Raw genomic sequence first — 23,816 nt, 5'->3', positions numbered from 1 at the left:
TTAGTTCAAAGAAATCTTTTGAACAGGTCATGAGAATGTTTTGAACCCCCTCCCCACCCCCAAATAAAAATTACAGTATGCCACCCACATCATAAAGTACAGTATACATTACTGTAGAGTTAAAAAGCTAGTGATTGATTGTAAGAAAGGCAAAAATTGTTAAGCCCATGTCGAAAAAAAAGGGAGGGGGGTCTATTCTTTTTTTTTTTCAGACTTGAAATTCACATTGAATGAGAAGTCATTCTCGCCAAATCCCCAAGAAGGATTTACAGTATCACATTGATCCGGGTGTTTAAGATTATATCGGTACCTGTAGTTCAAAGATATACACGCATGCGCCTAAATGTGATGACACGCATATGGGTTTCAAGAAGGTTCCAATGAGACATACACGCATGCGCATAAAATAAAAACAGTATGAAAAGAAGAGCAAGCCTACAGTAGCAAAAGTTGAAGTATTGAATAATACATATAGAATAAATATATACTTTTTTATTTTTGGGGTTTCTTAGTAGAGACACACTGTACACACATGAGCGGAAAAAATATTTGACATTCGGAAGAAGAAGCAACGTTGTACTTTATATTACTTCTTTTCCCTTTATTATCCAAATATAGCATTTAATTTGTCCCATTTACACCATACTGTATGAACTCGTAACGTTAATCTTAAAATTACACACACACACACACTTACAGAACTGTACGGCAATAAAAGACAGGTTGAATTGCTATTAGATTTTTAAAACAACTCGCGATTGCCCACTTGAGTTTCTCGACGGTATTGCAGAATTTTCTGAACCCAATAAAAACCGGATCTGAACCCGATAAAAACACGCATCTTAAGGAGGTACGGTTGGAAGAAATCGCGCACCATCACATGGGTATTCCGAGGTATACACCATGCGAAGTGTTCGAATAACGGCCGCTGCATCTGTATAAAACTTAACAAGCTTTCCTTCTCTGGAAGTTCCTCATCAAGCTTGTATTTAGAACACCAACCTCTCTTAGGTGCTCACACGGTGGGTCTCGCCGTCCACCATCCAACGAAGGTCATACAGATGTAGCTAACCTTACTGTCTCTGGAGCTGCTACCACCCATGTTCACGCAACCATGATGGTTGGGGTTCTGGAGGATTAGCATTCAGGGGGTCCTATTCAGAATCATGACCTCCCCTCCGCAGCTTTATCACAGCAGACACTGTCCCCAGCACCATGGGAATTTGCTTCTTCGACCACGGTGCCTGGGACAGTGAGTCTTGCTATGTCTGTAGGCATCTTAGGCAGATAGTTATGAGGGTTTCACACTGTACAATGGCGCTTCTTCAGAGGAATATCAGGGTGGTACTAAGTAGCCCTCAAAGAGACAACATTCCAATTGTTACAAATTGGAAACATATCAAACATGATATAACTAGAATATTGGCCACTTATACAAAATTCCCAAATGATGTACTCAATATTATATCTCACGAAGAGGTAAACAATCTAATATATTACACAACACAACGAAGAGACAAAAATTCCAAGCAGACCGCCACCGTCGCAAGATCCAGGAATTTAGCCCAGGAGACATGGTTATCTTCCAAGAACATACACCTTAAGGTGCCCACGCTCAAGCTGGTACCCAGGTTTCTCGGGCCCTATCCCATGATACAAAAAATTAACCCAGTGGCATATCGACTGCGCCTTCCTCCATCAATGAAGATCCCCTCTGTCTTTCATGTGTCCTTGCTGATACCTACATTCCAGAGCTCTCGATTCTCCGATACCACCTCACCATCTCCTCCTCTACTCATACAAGGCCAACAGGAGTACGAGATCCAGTCTATTGTGGACTCTAGGATTTCCAGAGGGACGGTGCAATACTTGGTCCATTGAATGAGCTTTGGACCAGAAGAACGGTCTTGGATTCCCCACCGGCATCTTCATGCCCCCAGACTCATACGGGTGTTTCATCAGAGATACCCTCTCAAGCCTGGAGACGCCCAGAGGTCGCTCCTGAAGGGGGGTGGGTACTGTGAGGATCGTCTCAGCTTACCTCTTTTCATTACCGGGGCTCCCGCCCCACCCACGCAATCCGTCAGCCCTGGCGCCTCCATGGGGACAGGCTACTGAGCGGAGCGCGCGTGCGCACCTCGCTCCCAGATATCTGCTTCTCCCACTCACCCTGGACTCCACCCCTGCATCGGCACCACGCAGAGCAGCCGCGTGGTGGCAGACGCGTGGTGCGCGACCGGCACACGGAAAACACGCACCTTCCATGCATAACCGGGGCGCCTCCCCACACCTGTCCTGCATTACAGAACGGCCAATAGCAGTCACCACTTCGGACACACCTTCACTTCACCTCCTTCCTCATTGGTTGTCTTCCTCCTTTTTTTGCTGTGAGGAATCAGGGAACACGTCCTTTGCAATGTGTTCCCTCCTTACCTGTCAGCTCTCAGACTTCCGCTCTGGCACCAGCGTGTTCGCGCACCCCGCTCTGCTTACAGAGGCGTGTGCACCCGCAGCTCTTTTAGAGTGCCACGGAGCTTAGCTCCGCCCCCTCGGATGCGCCACGCTTCTCTCATGCGAGACGCACAAACATGACGACGTGCACCGCTCCCCAGCTGTGTGGCAAGTACTTGTTTAGCCCACTTGTCTCCTGCAGCCAATCCTTGCCTCCGTGGAGGCTACGCCTCCGCTCCGCCTTTTTTGCTACTGGTTCCTGTGTGCTACATAAAACCTGCAGTTCCTCTCATACCTTGCTGAGCATAACTTGTTGTAGCCTTGAGCGCCTACATATGTTGTGCCTTGCTCCTTGTCCTGTGTTTATCTTGCAGTTTAACCCTTCGTGTACCGACCCGGCTTAACCTTGGAACCTCTCTGGATATTGACCCCGCCTTACCCTCAACTCTGCAGACTTCTCCAACCCAGACCACAGCTATACGGACCTCCACGATTCTAATCTCTCCAACCCCAGACCACGGCTATACGGACCTCCACGATTCTGACCTCTTCAACCCAGACCACGGCTAACGGACTTGACTATTCTGAACTCTCCATTCCAAGACCCTGGCAAGTATCAACTAAACCACGCTCTCCAACCCAGACCCGGCTACGTTTGACAATCCACCTGCCAGGCACACTTCTGCTGCTGTGGGTGTGTGGTTTACTACTTCCCCACCTCAGTACCGAGGTCCTATCTTGTTCGTGGGCAGTGCAAGCATTACAGTAAGCTCAGCCCAATGAACATGGACCCCCCTAAGGTGGAACAAGCTCTGTCTTCGATTTCTGAGCATTTCCAATACCTGGATAATCAGATTGCTTCCCTTACTAAAAATCTGGCCACGGTTTCCCCTAACCAATCACAATCCAGAATTATTAGACCTGCTACCTTGTCTGTTTCTTCCCCTGAAGCCTCTCACTCCCTCGAGCCACTTCTCCCCACGCCCAATCGATATGCGGGAGATCCCCATGGATGCCGAGGTTTACTCAACCAATGTGACAAACAGTTTGAGTTAACCCCTTCCCGCTTCTCTTCTGATAGATCTAAGGTGGTGTATATTATCGCTTTATTAACCGGAGATGTATTGGCATAGGCAGTCCCCATCGGTGAGCAGAGACCAGAACTTATCCAAAACTATCCACGCTTCAAGAAGGAATTTAAGCAAGTCTTTGATACCCCTGGCCATAAGATTACTGCTGCTTCTTTTTTTATTTCTCATTTCTAAGAGTCACAGACCGGTTGCAAGATACGCTCTGGAATGTCGGACCATCGCGGCAGAGACGGGCTGGAACAATGAGGCGTTATTTGCAGCTTTCTGGCAAGGTCTCTCCGAGACATTAAAGAATGAATTAGCTGCTCAAGAGAGACCTACAGTGCTCGAGGATCTTATTGCCATTTGTATTAGGGTAGATAAAACGCCTTCAAGAAAGGAGGCTTGAACGCCAACACTCACGTTCTCCCACACCAACTGCTCTTGTTCCCAGTCTGTTTCCTCCTACTTTCCTAGCTCTTGAGGCTCCAGAACCAATGTAGTTAGGAAGTCACCAGCTTGCCCCTTCAGAGAAACAACGTCCGAGGACTGGAGGATTATGTCTTTACTGCGGACTGTCGGGTCACCTGGTGCTTCACTGCCCCACGAAGCTGGGAAACAACAACACCCTTGAGGTATAAGGGGGTCTCATTGGGTACCATTTCTTTTCTTTCATGCTGTCTATCTTACTTGGGGGTCCTGGCTTCCTAATTCCTGCCTCTGCCTTCATCGACTCCGTGTCTGGGGGAAATTTTGTGGATCAAGATCCTCTGATCAAGAAATCAATACCGGTGGGTCTAGAGGCTATCGACGGACGTCCCCTCCAGCCAGCCTTCATTTCTTTGGAGACTCTTACTCTTACTCTCTCCACTACTCCACTGGACAGACAAGAGACCTTTACAATGGGGTGTTGCCTCTGAGATTGCTCCTGTATCCTCGGTACAACTTATCGCTGGCGTAGAGATCATTACTCCCGCCAAACCTTCGCTTCCTGAAGTACTGTACTGTATATGCAGAGTTCATTGGTGTTTTTGATAAAGTTCACTCTGAAACTCTACCTCCGCATGGCACTTATGATTGCCCCATAGAGCTTCTGCCCTGTGCTATCCTCCCTAAAAGCAGATCCTATCATTTGTCCCTTCCAGAATCCCGGTATTAATGTGTTGGTAAGACCTGGTCTACCATGACAGTCCCCACCCGGCTTTACAATACCGGCAAATCAGTGATTGGCTGGGAGGAAAATTCCCATGCTCTGATAGGCTGCAGAGGTTTGTGATTGGGACACTGAAACAAAAAGAAACCTTGCAGCCAATCAAGACAGCAGATTCCAAGTGCCAAACCAAGAGCGGCAAATTCAAAGATGCTCCGAGAAGAATAGACGCAAGCTGGCTTCAGAGATTCTCAGTCAGAAAAGTTTCTAAGTCCCGCTTTTTGAGAACGTAGTGGTCGCGGCTGGCATTGCATGCTCAATTCAGTTCCAGGACTCTCGTGAGTACCTCCCGGTCATTTTAAAGGGCTCCTACAGAGGTCATTTTTGAGAATTTTGTTTAAATAAATTTTATTTGTTAGGCCCTTTCCCAGTAAGTGTGTTAACTGTGTAAATTGTGTTACATTGTGTGTATGTCTTTTCCTTAAATAAATTACAATTTATTTTACCTCCTTGCTTTGCTCAATCAATGATCCCGGTATAAAAAAGGTGTTGATAAACCTTGTCTCCCGTGACAGACCGTGTCTCTAGTTTAGCAAAGTACTGTAGAACTTGAGCAACACACCAGTAATGTACTGTAAGTTAGGACAAGAACATTTTCTTACTATGGACAATTTCAGAACATGAGTTGAATGATTATGAGCAAATCATTATGGGCTTTAGCATAGATACAATGTAATACATTAGGATTCTTCATAGATGGAATTATAGTGTACATAAGAACCCACATGTTGGTCCCCTAAAAGATATTTCAGTGGCAACTAATTTACACTACTCAGGACTAATAGGGGTCATCGGACTTTGAAGTCCTGTACATACATTGCAAATTATTATACTACAAATGTAAAAACAATGTTCGATTTGTATAATACTGTGTACGTGGCTACGTCAGCTGTATATTTGTAGTATAGAGGTCTACCATTATAAACATACTGCATATCAAAGAGGGCTCACTATTTTGGACTGTGCAGTAGTGATTTGACAGGAACTTAGCTTGTATTTGATGAACCGCTGTCTTACTAGCGGGTGGTATCTACGGCTCTCGCTTTGGATAAACATTGCTGCCTATTTGGGTTACAGGAATACAAAGTTGGAATATGCCCCAAATCTCACATCATACAGTACATTTTCTTATTGGACTATGTATGAATAAACTCTTCCTGCAAGTAATAATGTACTGTAGTGCCGACGGTTATTCTAACACAAACCAGTGGCAATGGCCAAAAAGACCCAGGTACATGCTGGGTACATGCTGGGTACATGCTGGGTCATGTTTAAGGCAAGTTTAAGGCATTTCTGCATTGACTAAAGGCCCATCAGATTAACAGAGGGGGTCCCTGGCAGTCAAATTCAAACTGAATGGGACTGCCAGGAACCCTGCTATGTTGTATTGTATTGTATTGTATGTCTTTATTTATATAGCACCATTAATGTACATACAGTAGCGCTTCACAGTAGTAATACATGTGGTGATCAAATAAATAACAGATAATATAAATAACAGATCATGGGAATGAGTGCTTTAGACATAAAAGTAACATTAAGGAAGAGGTGTCCCTGCCCCGAGGAGCTTACAGTCTAATTGGTAGGTAGGGAGAAACGTACAGAGACAGTTAATCCGATGGGTCATTAGTCAATGCAGAAAAGCCTTAAACTTGCCCTAAACTAGCCAGGTTACAGCCAGCATGTACCCAGAATGTAACCGGGCTAGTTTAAGGCAAGCCTTAGAATACTCGTTGTCTTGCTTGTACAACTATTAACCCTTTGACTGCTAGTATTTCCAATATATATTTTTTTAGGTAGTGAGGGGGTATTGGCATCTGTTGTTGATGCAGCTGAGTTTAAAGCAATGTTTTCCAGCCCCCTCCACATGACCTGAGACAACCCCATAACATTCATTTAGCACTGCATGCAAAAAAAAAGTGCATTCACCTGGATGCAAGTGCATTGGTTATTCCCAAAACCCGGTGTGGCCGGTCACGAGGAGAGGTTTTTAGAACAATGGTTTAAAGCATGTCTATCTGGTAATGTATTGTTTTATGTCAGGGTCTTTATGGATTTGAATGAGGGTTACACACTGCACAATTATGTCTGGAAGATTTTGTAGGGGACCAATGATTTTTAGTCCTTTACAAGTGATGCAGGCTCCTGCATTTTGCTTAGGTTTTGGTAAGCGACAGCTGCATTTAGAAAGTGATTGGTGTATTTGTACTTTTCTTCTGACAGTGGCCGAAGGGAGTGCCTTCCGATTCTGCACTCCAGAGGGGACATGGCTGTTAAAGGAGAACTCTACTGATCAATGGAAGAACCTGTCTGAATGTGAGAGTCCAATTAAGGTAAAACCAATATTCTTGTTAGTGCAGCCCCCTTTCCATATGCCTATGGGGACTACGCGGGGAATGACGCGGGCGACTACGCGTGCTGTTGTACCTGTTGCTCACAGGAGGCCTAAGCCTCCGCCTCTGGGAGCCTGGAGTGAGCTCTTTCTCCTTATGTGCAGCGCCTCCACCTATGAGGGATCCCAGCATTTGCCGGATAACCCTTCACAGGAACCGTATACACAGTAGTAAGCAATACACTACACAAAATATACAACTAATCTTTACTGTACACGATACTAAAACCACATAACACACAATACATAGGTACCAACATTATGTGCAGTAACCCCAAACACTGAGTGGTTCCCCCAATGCACTGAGGGTTCTGTGGCACAAATACCCCTGGTGTACTGTCCCAGCAAGTCCCACCCAAATGTGAGGTAGCGCTACCCCCTGTGGATGTAGGTGCACGTTGAGTACCTGCTTGGGTACTTCAGTACCCAGGTGCTGCTTGGCAGAGTGAGTTGGAGCGGGTCCCACGCAGCGGGGCCTCCAACACAAATCACCTCTCTTCTAAGGGCCCTGATCTGCATAATGGAGTGAGCTCCAACCGGAGGGTCTCACTGGAATGTCCTGGGGTATTGCGGCCTGATCCCAGGTCGCAGAGCACCGCGTGGCCATCCGGTCACCGCTACAGAACTATCAGTAAGGGGAAGAGTCCCTATCTGGGCATTCCCTATCACACTTAAGTGGTGGTGACTCAGGGCCTAGTTGGGACAGGAGGCACTGCTCCCTGGACACTATCTGTTGTCTTGCCGCCCCCTCCAGCACTGAGCATGCTGGCCTTGTCATCCTTGTCCTAGAGGATATCCTCCTTTCCTTTAGCACTCACCTTTCCGGCACAACTGTGAGGATCCGTGAAACTGACCACCCTCGGCTCGTCTCCCTTCCACCTCACCCTGCGATCAGCGTCTCCACTAACCCCTCTCCCTGCAGTGCAGTATCAGGGCCATCCTCCTCCAGCCGCTGGATTACAGGCGCGCGCGCGTCATGCGCAAACATCAATACAGAGCCTTCTATCCCGCCTCCAGGTTGCGCCCATGCAGGGGTGTCGTCGGCGTGCCGCGCGCTCACGTTACACACATCCGTCAAGTGCCTGTTCCGCGTCTTCAACCTGCAGCTTCTATACGGCTCTCACCTGTCTCCTGCATGACTGTAACCAACCACTGCCTGCACTGACGGCGCACCACATCTTTGCTCTTCACTCATTGGCTCTCCTTCCTGTTATATGCTCAGCTGGCTCATTGGCTCATTGGATGAGCATAATCCTTTGTCATTACAAAGTGTTTCACCGCTTTCCTTATTCTTGCTGCCTTGCCTTGCGCTCCAGTTCCTTGATCTCTATTCCTGACTGGCTATCCTTTGGTCTCCGCTCCTCTCTACTCCTTACCCTAGCTACCATCGACTACCCGCATCTCTCCAACCCTGACCTCGGCATACGTACCATCGACTATCCGCATCACTCCAACCCTGAACTCGGCCAATAGTACCTGCAATGATTCGTACCTCTCCAATCCAAACCCCAGCAAGTATCTCGAATATCCGTACCTCGCTAACCCTGACCCGGCTACCTCGACCAATCTACACTCCAGACGTGACCACGTGGCTGTGGGTTGGTGTTTATCAAATCTCCATCTCGGCCCTGCGGTCTCGCCTTGTTTGTGATGAGCACTCCACGACAGTATGCTCAGCCCTACAAACATGGACCCTGCCGAGGTGTGGCAAGTCTTGAGCACACACGCCAACCTGTTCTCCAAGATAGAAAAATACCAAGAACAGAACGACCGACACATGGACCTATTACAGCAAAATCTCGTCTCTCTGTCCAGGCGCAAGTCCCTCCTTCTATCCCCATTCCTTCGGGTTCTTCCGCTACCACGCCAACCCTTATGCCTTTGCCTATGACTTCTGAACCCTGACTCCCGACGCCCAACCGCTATGTCGGAGATCCGCATGGACGTCGAGGGTTCTTGAACCAATGCTTCATCCAGTTCGAAATGATGCCTTCTCATTTTCCTTCTCAAAGATCTAAGGTGGCGTATATTATTTTGCTACTCACTAACAATGCTCTGGCCTGGGCTTCCCCCATCTGGGAACAAAGATCGGACCTAACGCAAGACATGGGACAATTCGCCAGGGAATTCCACATAGTCTTTGAAACACCTTGTCGCAAGGTAACCGCTGCTTCCTCTCTTTTTCATATTTCCCAGTGAAACCGTCTGGTTGCCAGATACACTCTAGAGCAGGCCTGCACAACTTGTACAGTGAGAAGGGCCGAACTGCTCCAAGGAAAAAATCATCATCATCATCATCATCATCATCATCATCATCATCATCATCATCATCATCATCATCATCATCATCATCATCATCATCATCATCATCATCATCATCATCCTCATATATCTGCCCCAGCACCCATCATCATCATCATCAACATCATCATCATCCTCATATATCTACGCCAGCACCCTTCATCATCATCCTCATATATCTACCCCAAAAACCCTCATCATCATCCTCATATCTCCCCCAAAAACCCTCATCATCATCCTCATATCTCCCCCAAAAACCCTCATCATCAACCATTTCAGCAGCCCCCCTGCCCATTTCAGCAGCCCCCCTGCCCATTTCAGCAGCCCCCCAGCCCATTTCAGCAGCCCCCCAGCCCATTTCAGCAGCCTCACAGCCCATTTCAGCAGCCCCCAACCCATTTCAGCAGCCCCCTGCCCATTTCAGCAGCCCCCAGCCCATTTCAGCAGCTCCCCTACCCATTTCAGCAGCTCCCCCAACCTATTTCAGCAGCCCCCCAGCCCATTTCAGCAGCCCCCAGCCCATTTCAGCAGCCCCCCAGCCCATTTCAGCAGCCCTCCTCAATGCCTCATGAACTACCCCCCCCCCATGTTACCTGATAGCGGCGGAAGCAGCAGAGGTGGTGACGGTGGCAGCGGCGGAGGCAACAGATGGCAGCAGGAAGAAGCGCGAGGGATGCGCACTCTAGCAGCAGACCCCGGAAGTTCCGGGTCGCGCTACACTGCTAGAGCGGGAGGGGGGGGGGGATGGAGCGCGCTGTCACACACTGCTGGAGCGGGAGAGGGCGGGTGGAGTGCGCTGTCACACACTGCTGGAGCGGGAGAGGGGGGGTGGAGCGCGCTGTCACACTGCTGAAGTGGGAGAGGGGGGGTGGAGCTGTGCTCCTTCCTTTACTACTTCCCTACCAGGGAAGGGAAGGTGAAGTGGGGGGGTTGGAGGGAGCCGTCGCGGGCTGCACAGGGTGTCCTGGCGGGCCGTATGTTGTGCAGGCCTGCTCTAGAGTTTCAGACCATCGCTGCAGAGACCGGTTGGAATAATGAGGTGTTATCATCTGCATTCTGGCAGGGTCTCTCTGAGACATTAAAAGATGGAACTCGCGACACCAAAGCGTTCAGCCGACCTTGAGGAACTTATTGGCATCCGTATCTGCATAGATCAAAGGTTGCAAGAATGGAGGTCTGAATGATCCCGCCATCAACAACTCGCTATCAGACCATCTTCTCTCCACTTCGGAATGTTAGAATCTTCCTATTCTGATTCTTCTGAACCCATGCAATTAGGTGGTAACAAATTATCTTCCACTGAGAAGCACGTCGATGCAGTGCAGGCCTCTGCTTGTATTGTGGCAATCCCAGACACCAGGCACTCCATTATCCCCACAAGTCGGGAAAAGCCAACTCCCAATGAGTTCCAGGGGAATCACATTGGGAACACTCACCACCTCTATATCACTCAGAAGACTTTGCCAACCAGGATATTGATTCCGGTATCACTGACCGGTGAAAGGTATCAGACCACCGCCCTGGCATTTGTGGACTCTGTTTCAGGAGGCAACTTTATTGATCAAAGCTTCGCTGAGAGGAACAACATCCCTCTCATCCGTAAGAAGTGTCCGGTGGGCTTGGAGGCTATCGACGGTCGCCCACTTCAGCCGGCCTTCATTTCTTTGCAGACTGTTCCATTCCACTTGCAGACAGGTGACGATCATTTGGAGGAGATCCATCTGGACGTGATTCACACCCCTTCCATTAAGGTGATTCTTGGCCTTCCCTGGCTTCAATGTCACAATCCCCGAATTGATTGGACCAATAAAGAACCTGTTCTGCGGAGCACCCCTTGTGCAGAAAACTGCTCGGTGCCTGTCCAAAGAATATGCGGTTTTGCTACTCCTGGAGATGAGACGAGTTTCCTACCTGAGGTATATACCGAATTCCATGATGTTTTCGACAAGGCACGGTCAGAGGTCCTACCACTGCATCGTCCATTCGATTGTCCCATAGACCTCTTACCTGGTTCCGTTCTTCCTAGAGGAAGATCTTATCGTCTTTCTCTTCCAGAGACAAAAGCCTTGAGCGACTACATTCAAGAAAATCTTAAGAGGGGATTCATTCGGAAATCTTCTTTTCCAGCTGGAGCAGGATTCTTTTTTGTGAAAAAGAAGGGTGGATCCCTTTGCCCCTGCTTCGATTATAGAGGTCTTAAAAAGATCACTGTTAAGAATCGCTACTGTACCTCTTACCTTTAATCTCTGATCTTTTTGACTGCCATCAAGGGGCTTCCATCTTCATCACTTTGGACTTATGTGGTGCCTGCAATTTGGTGAGAATCTGCCAGGTCAACGAATGGAAAACGGCCTTCAACACACGAGACAGCCATTATGAGTATCTCGTCATGCCCTTTGGTCTCTGCAATGCTCGTGCTGCCTTTCAAGACTTTGTCAATGAAATCTTCAGGGATCTTCACAACCAGTTTCTTATTGTTACTTAGATGACATATTGATTTTCTCCAAATCCGTTCAGGAACATATTGGTCAGGTCAAACAGGTACTATTAAGCATCCGCGAAAATCATCTCTTCACCAACCTAGAAAAATGCCAATTCCATCAAACATCCATGACACTTTTGGGATATATCATTTCTGACTCTGGTTTCACGATGGATCCAGCTAAAGTGAAGGCAGTCCTGGATTGGCCTCACCCTACTACTCTTAAGGCGGTGCAGAACTTTTTGGGCTTCTTTAATTATTACTGCAGGTTTATTCAGAATTTTTCTTCTACGGTAGCTCCCATCATAGCCTTGATCAAGAAAGGTACGGATCCCACTTCTTGGCTACCAGCCGCCATTCAAGCTTTCGACCACCTGAAGAGAGCCTTCGTGTCAGCTCCTAGTCAGACGGCAGTCTCTAGACATAAGATACAGGTGGACAGTCACTATCGCAAGATCCAGGAATTCAGTCCAGGAGACATGGTGTGGTTGTCATCTAAGAACATACGCCTCAAGGTGCCCAACGCTTAAACTGGCATCCAGGTTGCTTGAACCTTACGTTGTGGTAGAGAGGATCAATCCAGTGGCATATCGTCTAAAACTTCCATCTATGCGGATTCCTTCCTTGTTCCATGTGTCTCTGATAAAACTGGCAATGGTTTCTCTGACTCTTCTTTACCTCCAGTTCCTCTTCTCGTTCAGGGTCAACAGCAGTATGAGGTTCGGTCAATTCTGGACTCCAGGTTCTCCAGAGGATCAGTCCAATACCTGGTGCACTGGAAGGAGTTTGGACCTAAGGAACGGTCTTGGGTTCCTATTCATGCACCCGGACTCCTACGGCGCTTCCACCTGAAGTATCCCCACAAGCCTTCCTGGAGTCGCCCGGAGGTCGCTCCTGAAGGGGGGGTACTGTGAGGATCCGTGAAAATCACCACCCTTGGTGCGTCTCACTTCCACCTCACCCAGCGATCTGGGTCTCCGCTTCCCCCCTCCCTGCAGTGTAGTATCGGGACCGTCCTCCTCCAGCCACCGTATTACTGGCGCACACACATCATCCACAAACATCAATACAGAGCCTTCTGTTCCGCTTACAGGTTGCGCCCTTGCAGGGGTGTCATTGGCGCGCAGCGCAATCACGTAATGCACGTCCTACAAGTGCTTGCTCCGCGTCTTCAACCTGTAGCTGCTAGATGGCTCTCACCTGTCTTCTGCATGACCGCAACCAACCACTGCCCGCAGTGACGGCGTGCCACCGCTCTGCTTCTCACTCATTGGCTCTCCTCCCTTTTATATGCTCAGCTGGCACACTGGCTCATTGGATGAGCATAATCCTTTGTCATTCCAAAGTTTTTCACCACTCTCCTTGTTCCTGCTGCCTTGCCTTGCGCTCCAGTTCCTTAATCTCTGTTCCTGACCCAGCTATCCTTTGGACTCCGCTCATCTCTATTCCTGAACCTGGCTACCATTGACTACCTGCATCTCTCCAACCTTGACCTCGGCATACGTACCATCGTCTATCCGCATCTCTCCAACCCGGACCTCGGCTAATAGTACCTGCAACGATCCGTACCTATCCATTCCAGACCCTGGCAAGAATCTCAACTATCCATACCTCTTTAACCCTGACCCAGCTACCTCAACCAATCTACACTCCAGACGTGCCCACATGACTGTGGGTTGGTGTTTATCAAATCCCCACCTCGGCCCCGCCTTGTTTGTGGTGAGAACTCATTCTCGCCAGCATTCTGGGACTTGAATTCTCTAAAACAAATCCTCCGGAGCCATACATACGGTAACTGCATTACCCCCTTTTAGCCATAATATTGACTTCACTTTTACGGTCCTTGTCTAAATTCGTTGAAGCTATCCTCCCCTTGTTTGGGAAAATTTCAGCTCCATCGATTCAAAGCTGAAGTCTTTCTGAGTGAGGGGATGATGAGGGTGTTTATGTTTTATGTGAGGAAAGATAGTGCTATTAGCGCTAATGCTGATTTAAATAAATTAAATGTGACCTACACAATAATAATAATATCAACAACCCTTATAGTTTTAAGGAAGGCTGCCAAGGATAAATGCTTAATCAAATCATATACATACAAGGAAAAAAAGGAATAATCCGGCACCAAGGAGAACAATACAAATGTGATGACAGATATTTAAATCTGACCATACAAGAAATGACCAGTCCAATTGTTCGGTATCCTTCTGACTTTGCTTCTTTCAAGCAAAGTCTGAAGGATTCCGGACAATTGGACTGGTCATTTCTTGTATGGTCAGATTTTTTTTGTTTTTGTTTCAATCTTTTTTTTAATTAGGTTTGACATAGTAAAACATTACCATCATAACCAATATTCTTTTTTTTTTTTTTAAACAAGTAAGGGAAACAGACAAAAGCCAAAACAATTATACACTGTGACATAGTCCAAAGATGTTAGGCAGCTTTCTGCCCCATTTTAGGTCAGAAAGTGCAGGAATAGTTAAAAATGATCCATTCCACAGCTTCACATTAACTCAGGCTGCTGGATGGAAAATCCAGGCCACAGATCACAATGGGTCTAGTTCTCCCTCACCTGCTCTTCTAATCCCATGCACAGGTATTTAGAGCAGAGGTTTGCATTTCAGTCTCTCTCCTTAGAGCCGGGGGGCTGGGGGAGTCAAGTATCACAGTACCAGAGGATTTGCCTGGACACTTGGGACCGAGTTCCCACCACGAACAGATAAGACAAACAAATCTTTATTGCTGTATCTAAAAGACTATGCTTTATCTAGTGACCCTAAATGAGAGGGCCTTCTTTTAAACTGGGGAACCAGGTTAGTTGGCCCAGCAGCAGTTAGAGGCTGATTCTGATGTGTAGTTAGATCCCTGAATGGGATAGGATTTGGTTTATTTGATTTGGTTTGGTTCTGAAAAGTGACACTGTGTGAAATGCTATAACACTGATATGAGTAAACCGCTGAAGGTTAAATGTCTGAGTGCCTCCTGCCTACACATGTTAAAGCTGCAGTACCTTACTTGGATGAAAATAAAGCAGGCAGAAGCCTGAGTTAAGCAACGTAATACTTTGCATGTTCCTGTTTGTTGTATAAATAACCCTAGAAGACTGTGTCGGGAAGAACCCAGACAGACGTCAGCGCTACAAAAGAGGGGCGTTTGTCACAACACTTAGACTTATACTCTACACATGTCTGGTGATTGAACTTGTATACATTTAGTTCCCAATCTTTACTTGTTTTCGTGCTTTCTTTTTGAATTTTCCTTGGAAGTTATATTAAGATTTTTAAGACAAACCTATAGTTTTCTAAAAAAAAGAAAAATCAGAAAAAAGATAAGGGAAGATAAAAAAAGATGTAGAAGTAAGGAAGAGGATAAGGGGGAAGAGGAGGGGGTGAGGGGGAGGAGGGGATCTACCGATCTTCTCTGTAAATAAATGTTCCGTCAGAGTTATTTATTTGTTTTTTAGATTCAACTATTTTATTTTGTAGAACCAGCTTATCCTTCTGTCTCCTTTTTTGGGGATATTCCTATTCCTGTGGCCATGCTTCCCATACAGTACCTTGTAATAAAGATCTAATGAGTGGTTCAATTGTGCTGAGAGTCTTTCCATGAGCTTGACATTGTTTACTCTTTTAATCACTGTGCGTCTAGACGGAGGTTTTACCTTTTTCCATGCTGCCGCTATGGAACAGCGGGCGGCTGTAAGTATAAAAGTGATCAACTTTCCTATTGGAGCTTGGAGTCCTTCCATCGGTCCGGCTAATAGATAGGTCAAATGGTCTTTTGGGAGTATGGTCAGATTTGAAATATCTGTCATCAGATTTTTATTGTTCTCCTTGGCGCCCGATTATTCCTTTTTTTTCCCTGTTTATGTTTGATGTTAACCCTTTAGTGCCAGAAGTCAGTCCTTAGCAAAGCATTATTAGCTGCATGCATGAAAAGGGTGACATTATTTTCTGCCGTTGGGTATTTGTGATAAATCCTATCACATAACCCTATGGTACAAAAATTTGATATTGGCATGGGGTGGTTTGGTCATTAATCAGGAACTTGTGAGTGCGACTATCGTGGTTTCCGCTAAACACCCATATGCAATTACGTTTTTATTTTCAATAAAGGTGAATATTATCGATCTTTAGTTAATCTAAGCCAAAGAATCTTGTAGCTTTCTAATAAATGAACTTTCCAGGGCCAATTTTAACCCTAGTAAAGAGCAGCATTATGTTTTTTCTATTTACACAAATAGAGTTAGGTGCTGACTAATAACTTCATTTTAAACCCCTGTTTTATGAGACTCCAATGATTGATTCATAAATTGGACTGTCTAAAACATGTTAGTTTTGATTAGAGGCAGAGCATGGAAAGATGAATAAAAGTCTTCACATAATGAAAGGGATACGTGGGTTAGCGGCAAAAGCACCATTAATTCAGCGGAATCACTTACTTACTTCACGTTTCACATTGAAGTTTTGTTTATTATCCACGGTTTGTAATCAGCTGCAGTTACTGCGTTACCTTCAATAATTGACTGAATTAACTGAAACAACAGAATGTGGGCGCCAAGAACACAAAAATTCAGATATTCTTTCCCCCATTTGTGCTTCAGTGATGTTTAATAATAAAGTCTGGCCTATGCAATTCTTTTCTTACAAGGTTACTTCTCTCCCCTTGCCCGTGCCCCAGTGCAGGTTATACAGTAGACTGAGCTGGACAGCTTTGTTACACTATGTCAGTCATTCCTAATAAAGTACATCTTTTGTCGTACATTAGAAGCTCTCTCCTTCCCTCGAGAGATTGAAAGATGGGCCATGAAGGACAGCTTAGTATTCATGTGAAAGGACAGAAAGGCTTATTTATCAGTTCCATTAAAAAGAGCAGCAAATTGAAGCAAAGTGGGATATCCCTTGTCACCTGAAACGACTTTAATGTTCAATTTTGCTTGATCCTACCGGTAGCTTACATTTATTTCATGCTTTGCTTTGCTATTAATGGCTCACAGCACAAATTCAATCCACTTTGGTAGCATCAAGGCAGCTCAACGCTCGCCAGGTGAACGGTTTCCACCAGTATCTCCAGATAACGAATCTACTGCACACAGGGCACAGAAAATCGGCAGCAAGGGGGACAGTTGGAATTTAAATTGTTGCAATGGTTTATCATAATGTGCTGAAAGGTGCAAGGGCATATGATATGACTATAAAGAAAACAGGATTTCAGAAAGCAGAGTTCAACTGTATATTAATACTTTGCGACTGAATATATTGTACCTGCAACTGAAAGACAGTAAAGAAGAGGGTATATATGTGTATACAGTATGTGTGTGTGTGTGTGTGTGTGTGTGTGTGTGTGTGTGTGTGTGTGTGTGTACTGTATATACATATGTAACGGTTTTTATGGACCCTTCCTGACCCACCCAATCTCTGATTGGCCCCTGTGGTCTAACCGGTCCCCATTACATGGATTTGTCTGGTGGTGCACCTGTTGGCTACAGGACTCCTGAGTCTCCCGCATGATGTTGGTATGGGGAATGTCAGTCAGACAGGCAGCTGAGGTAGTGTGCTTGAGTCCTACCTACATACAGTGCAGCGCCTCCACCTCATCAGGATCTCTGCGTCCGCAAGGAGATGGTTCTGATGAGGAACTCCTCTGTGGTGCCTTCCTCTGCGGAGTAACTTCACACTCACACATGGGGGTTCTTGTGAATAAGGGCATCTTTATTGATGGTCCAGGCAGACTGCCCCTCGCAGCAAACAGCTTAGCCGCTCATCTTGTACAGCACTCTCCTTCAGAAGAATCTGCCCTCCCAATGGAGTTGGATCACCTCTCCCCTCAGGGAGATCACCCCCTGTGCCCAGGTCCCTGGACACAGTGCAGGCACTTTATCTGTGCCTGTCAGCCTTACTGCTGTAACCTTGAACTTGAACACACTCCTTAACACTCTGTCAAGACACAATTGACACACTAACTTTGGGCAGTGCTGTGTCTTATATAACGTAGGGAAAAGCCACACCTGTGTGGACTCAGAGCATGTTGCCACTCCCCTTGACTACATATTACACCTCACCAGGGTGTGAGGGCAAACCTCCATGATTGATGCTGGCAATCCTGTATACTTACCAGGTTTACTGCCAGCATGAGAGAGAACTGTATACCATTTTTAAACATGGCTACACATACATACATACATACATACATATATGGATAGACAGACAGACAGACAGACAGACAGACAGACAGACAGACAGACAGACAGACAGACAGACAGACAGACAGACAGACAGATAGATAGATAGATAGATAGATAGATAGATAGATAGATACCAAATCTAGAAACAAATCTTAAAGGAGAAAGAAGAGAGCGCGTGCTCTTTAGCCTGATAAAATAATGCCAATTTATTTTAAAAAGGGAGTACAAGTGGCACTCACAAGTGTAGGAAGTTTAAAAGAATTCAGGTAAACAATAGAAACCAGTCGGTTCCAGCAGAAGAAGATGCGTTGTCACAGTGTCTTGGCAGGACAGGTATACCCCTCCCACTGGTGTGGAGGGGATCTGATGTGTCCCTTGAGCTGATTAGCCTCATGGAATCCAGACCGGCACAGGTCTCTGTATTCCGGATGGTGTATCAGCTGTAAGGGGAAGATACAACCCGAAGAGGCCGTCCCGGCAAGGCGAATACTGTGACGTCAGTGACGTTGTCACGGGAGACCAGGCATTTACACCTTTATACCGGGATCATATCACTGAGAAAAACCAAGAAGTAAAACAAATTGCGATTTATTCTTTAGAAACAGACGAACACACGATGGATTACAATATACAGGAGAAAGCACACTTACTGGGGGTCTGGGCTACAAAACTAAACTTTTCTAGTCGAAATAGTCCATAAAAAAAAGTCTTTAGGTTGACCGGGACTCAGGACAAAAAGTCCTGGAAGTGAAATCGGCAGGAGTTTCTAGACGTCACCGCTGTATCTCTTCCGGAGCTGCCAAAATCCCTTGACCGGGAGATAGTACCAAACGTCCTGGTACTCTTTTCGGCGTGTAGTTCCAGCCGCGACTGCTACGTTCCTTTTTCAGAACTTGGCCCCCGAAAAGTGGGACTTTTTTGCCTTGATATTTCTGTAGCTGGCTCGCGTCTATTTCTCCAAGAGCATCTTTTGGTGAGTTCAAATCTGCCGCTGCTATCTTGGCGCTTAGAATCTGAAGACCGGATTGGCTGCTTTGTTTCCTTATAGTATTTCAGATTCATTTATGAAATACTACAACCAATCCAAGCCTGGGAACTTTACAACCAGCCAATCAGAGGGTTGTCAGTCTTCCAAAGCTGGGCAAGCGGTTCTTCTGAATGTAACGAGGGCAAGCGTGAGTTTGCCAACCTAGCCACTTGTTATTCAGAAACCACCCACTGGGTTCGCTGGGTTAGGGGCCTCCAAGTCTGGGAAGGCTAATGCTAGCCGGGATGGCTGGCATTGTTTCCCGGACGAGGGTACTCCACGTAACCATCCTGCCCAAATGGCTCTAACACCTCTGGCAGCATCTGTGACTTTGAAGTACGGACCTAGGGCAGACTTAGTGGCACCACAAAATGGTAGCCCACTAGCCCCCCTCAGAGGACAGTCTTTGAATGTCCCAGCTTATAAGTATAATGCATTACAAGTATCTCAGTTTAATAAAAAATATATACTTTTTCACTTTTTACTTTGTCTAAGTCTTTTGGGCTATGAGGGCTATGAGGGGTAGAATGGAACTATATACTTGTAATCCCACTAGCCATATCCCTCATACACTGTAAAACTGAGTTAGACTGTAAAAACTTTATAGCCACATTGTCTATTAAACATTTTATGAAACATAAGAAAAAAATATTTCCCAAGTCCTGAAGTGAAATGAAAAGATGCTTAGCTGCAATCCCAGAGCTGTACTGTAGTTCTTCCCTTAAGGAAACCTAATTTTCTTACGAACCAAAAAATGCTTAGGCACACTCCCAGGGCTGTATCTCTTTCCTTTACTGAAACTAGGACTTAAAACCTCTCTCAACTTAGTACACAGTTGGAGAAACCCCCCAGAATCTCTATACTGATTCTGGGTCACCTGGGCATATACTAGGGGACCCTCACTAACTTAAGGAACCTTGACTGTACTCACGATACACAAATCCCTATACCCGCTTTTACCTTTCTTGTCTGTGCTGATGCAGGGAAACCAAGCGGTGAGTCACGTAACTGTTTTCAATGGAGGATTTTGACCGGAGTGATGTGCCTATATGTCGCCTAGAATATTACCTGATTCCCGGATACATTTTTGGGGTGACCAGCAACTCTGGACCCCGGCTACCTAGACGCAATCTGACAAGACTTACCGCAAAACCCCCCTTGAAACTCATAGCTTGAGAATCTCCACTGGTTAGCACTCCTGGAAAGGTAAAACACACATAAATTCTTTATTGCCATACAATTACATTAATTGCAGGTACAATACACAGGTTGAAGAGCTGACATGCTAAAACCTGAAACAGGGCTCAGAGGTAATCAGCCGGGCATACAACCTTTATTTATGGCCTGGTTACCTCTTCACCATCACAGACGTGGCCCAACGCGTTTCATCACAACACATAACTTAATCAGGGGGTGTCTTAAGCAAAATCTACGCCATTTAAATAACCAATCGTTGCTAAGTAATGGGGAAGAAGAGTTCAAAAAGCTTAAAACTTTATCAAGAAGAGCAGAGAACCAGAAACAGCACTAAAAACACTATTAAAACATATGAACATTTTAAATGTGTATATATTTATCTACAAATAGGTCTAATATCAATCATAGAATTGGAATGTAAGTCCTCAAACAATTGTTTATAGTTTCTGAGATAAATAGCATATTCCAAGGAAAATGTATATTAACAATTACTAAAACGCTAATTATTAGCCTCTACCACAGGGGCTCTCAACTCTAGTCCTCAAGACCCCCCCAACAGGTCAGGTTTTCAGGATATCCCTGCTTCAGCACAGGTGGTGCGGTCAAAGACCGAGCCATTGAGTGAGCCACCTGTGCTGAAGCAGGGATATACTGAAAATCTGACATATTGGTGAGGGGTGGTGGGGGGGGGGGGGGAGTCTTGGAAACTGGAGTTGAGAACCTGTTCTACCACCTCGGCTGGGAGGCTATTCCATAAATCCATCACACTTCTGTGGGAGGAAATATTTTAGTATGTTTCCCTGGGCCTCACACCCTCCAGATTCAGAGAATGCCCTTTTGTTCTAGCGCTTCTCTTTATCTGAAATATGCTTCCCTCCTGTACTTTTGTTTAAAACCTTTATGTATTTGAAAGCTTCTATCATATCCCTTTTCTCTCTTCTCTCCCCCAATGGTCCTTCGGTTTTTCCTGATAGGTTTTACGATGTCGACAATGTACCATTCAAGTATTCTTCTTTACAAAATCTCCCGTGTATTTATGTCCTGCTGTCACTTTTATGTGTTTCGGAGAGTAAACTATAAGAAAAACGGGAAACCCACAATCTCTAGAAAGAGGGTTGTGCACGCACTCAGACATTCAGGTGATAGTGGGGTTGTTAGCTGCCGGTGTGTTGGTTCTGGGGAGCTCCTGAAGTCCCCAAAATGGTCCAAAAGAAAAGAAGAAGCAGGCTCATGGTCTTAATCAGCAATGAAAGGGTTAATGTGCCAGGTACTTTTTATTGTGTATAATAAAATAGCAAGACACGAATAACTTGCACCAAACACCGTAACAAAGGGTGGGTTTCCTCCCTCTGCTTCCTATAACCCTCCCATCCTAATGTTCCCCTCTTCCTCTAACTATTCTCACCTTAATTCTTACCTACTCTTCTGCTTCGGGGGCCTCAAACCCCCATCATGCCTCCCCAGCCCCCTTCCTAATGGTACATGGGGCTACTTTCTCACCAGAACCAGCATATGATTCAGTACTGATAATAATAAATATTATTTTTTTCAGTCCTCTTATACAGTACTACACTTTTAGAGTATTTTTACAGACACGTATGTACTTTGGTAAAATATTTGCCACAATGCAGATATGTCAGCCTCCGAAGACCGAAATCAGTGAGATTTGGGATTCCAGGCCAAAACAATTATGGAAACATACTGATCTAACTAAATTTGCATAGGTTGAACTTGATGGACACATGTCTTTTTTCAACCTCATCTACTATGTAACTATGTAACTGGAATAGAAAAGTACTGACGATAAAGTCAGTGATACTGACTCCTGGTCAGTGAGATTCCCAGAAAATTAGTGGGAGCCGACATGTCTGACGATACGGTTTAGAGTTTCTGATTACATTGTTCCTCAAAGTTGAAAGTGGATTAAAGCAGCAAAACATGTGAAATCGTATAGATTAAAAAAAACAATCAGTTCTGTAGTATTAGATAATGGCTGTTTTTTTTAAATTAAACTCAATGACATTTTTAATGAGTTTTAAAGCATCCTTTGATTTCTATAGCAGGATTTAGCACACCTCCCAAGCAGTGCAAGATCTTTGCAACACTTTCCTGTTTGTGATTATTTGTTGCCAATGTTTCCACCAGTTTAAGCTGCAAACTGTAACACTAGATAATGTTACCTTAGTAATATTAGAACACATTGTAGCTGCTGAGGTACACAGGCAGCTATTATGTTAGGTACACAGTCACAATTGTTACAGATTTAAAACAGGAGCACAAAACGATTGACAGCTTAGGTAAGAATGTAGAATTATACATTGTCACATCCAGATTTACATATACAAATAAGAAAAATAGAAAACAAAGTTGTAAAGTTGTATTGCTGCTTTAAAGAGGATGCCTTTCCAAGTGGTAGTATCCAGGATAACGTTTAACCACAGGAGAAGAAGATCTAAAAACAGAACCATGAACAGACGCTTTTCAGTCAAATACTTTTCCCTTGTCTGTCCAATGTTAAAGCTAATCAAAAATGTGGGGGACCTTGGGCTCCGTCTGAAGAAGGGGTTGTGTCCGCGAAACATTGCTCTTTTTTTGTCTGCCTATTGTTATGAAGTAAACCTCAGCAATTTTGGTAACTATTGCATGTGTGACAACATCTTTTTTTGTTCTTGACAATGTGTTTGATAACAAAACCCATTGCAGCCGCTGGAGATTTATTTATTTGTGTACTTGAAATTATCACACGTATGTACGAGATATTTAATTATTCACCTTGATGTATTACCAAGCAGAAGAAATACTTTGCTCTACAAAGCTCAGTACAGGGAAACATTGTAACAATACAAACATATTAAAGCCATTTTTCCAAGTGAAATGTGTATTGGGAGGATGATAACTTGTTTTGAAAATACAAGTGTTGGTGACCTTCAGTGGGATGCTTATTTCCTTTCTTTCTCTGTGCAATTCTCTAGGAACAACCAGAGGGGACGTTATCATCTATATCTATCGTTTATACTATCGGACATTCCCTCTCCCTCTCAGCACTGATCATAGCGACCATCATCCTTGTCAGATTCAGGTAATTGCAATAGAATTCATGGACATATTGTTTATGCATTAACACTTTCAGTGCTGGATGGTCTTACTCTGGCTATATGTTACATACCGGTAGTTACATAGTTACATAGTTACACAGTAGATGAGGTTGAAAAAGACATACAACCATAAAGTCCAACATATGCTAAATTTAGATGACGGATACTTTATCCTATACAGAATTTGAATTTACAGTATATTTATCCAGAGGAAGGCAAATAAAAAAACACAGTGACATATCATCTAATGATATCTCATAAGGCAAACAAATAAATTCCTTCCTGACTCCAATATTGGCAAGCAGATTTCTCCCTGGATCAACATCCTTCCCATGTTTACTTATTTGTTACAGTATATCCCTGTTTACCTTTCCTTTCTAAAAAAAAAAAAAAAAGATGTCAAACTTTTT

At 45.1% G+C, this 23,816-nt stretch overlaps 1 protein-coding gene across 1 annotated transcript in view; it reads left to right on the top strand.

Annotated features, from left to right (window-relative positions):
- The window catches only part of GLP1R (glucagon like peptide 1 receptor), a 309,769-nt gene that overhangs the window by 104,000 nt on the left and 181,953 nt on the right, over positions 1-23,816 (top strand). Inside the window, exons 4-6 of the mRNA XM_075595108.1 lie at positions 6,955-7,053; positions 19,513-19,526; positions 23,284-23,390. Coding sequence (XP_075451223.1) covers positions 6,955-7,053; positions 19,513-19,526; positions 23,284-23,390 — 220 coding nt within the window. The remainder of the gene's footprint in view (positions 1-6,954; positions 7,054-19,512; positions 19,527-23,283; positions 23,391-23,816) is intronic.

The sequence above is a fragment of the Ascaphus truei genome, chromosome 4, assembly GCF_040206685.1.
Source record: "Ascaphus truei isolate aAscTru1 chromosome 4, aAscTru1.hap1, whole genome shotgun sequence".
Classification (NCBI taxonomy): domain Eukaryota; kingdom Metazoa; phylum Chordata; class Amphibia; order Anura; family Ascaphidae; genus Ascaphus; species Ascaphus truei.
This window is presented reverse-complemented; position numbering and strand designations above follow the sequence as displayed.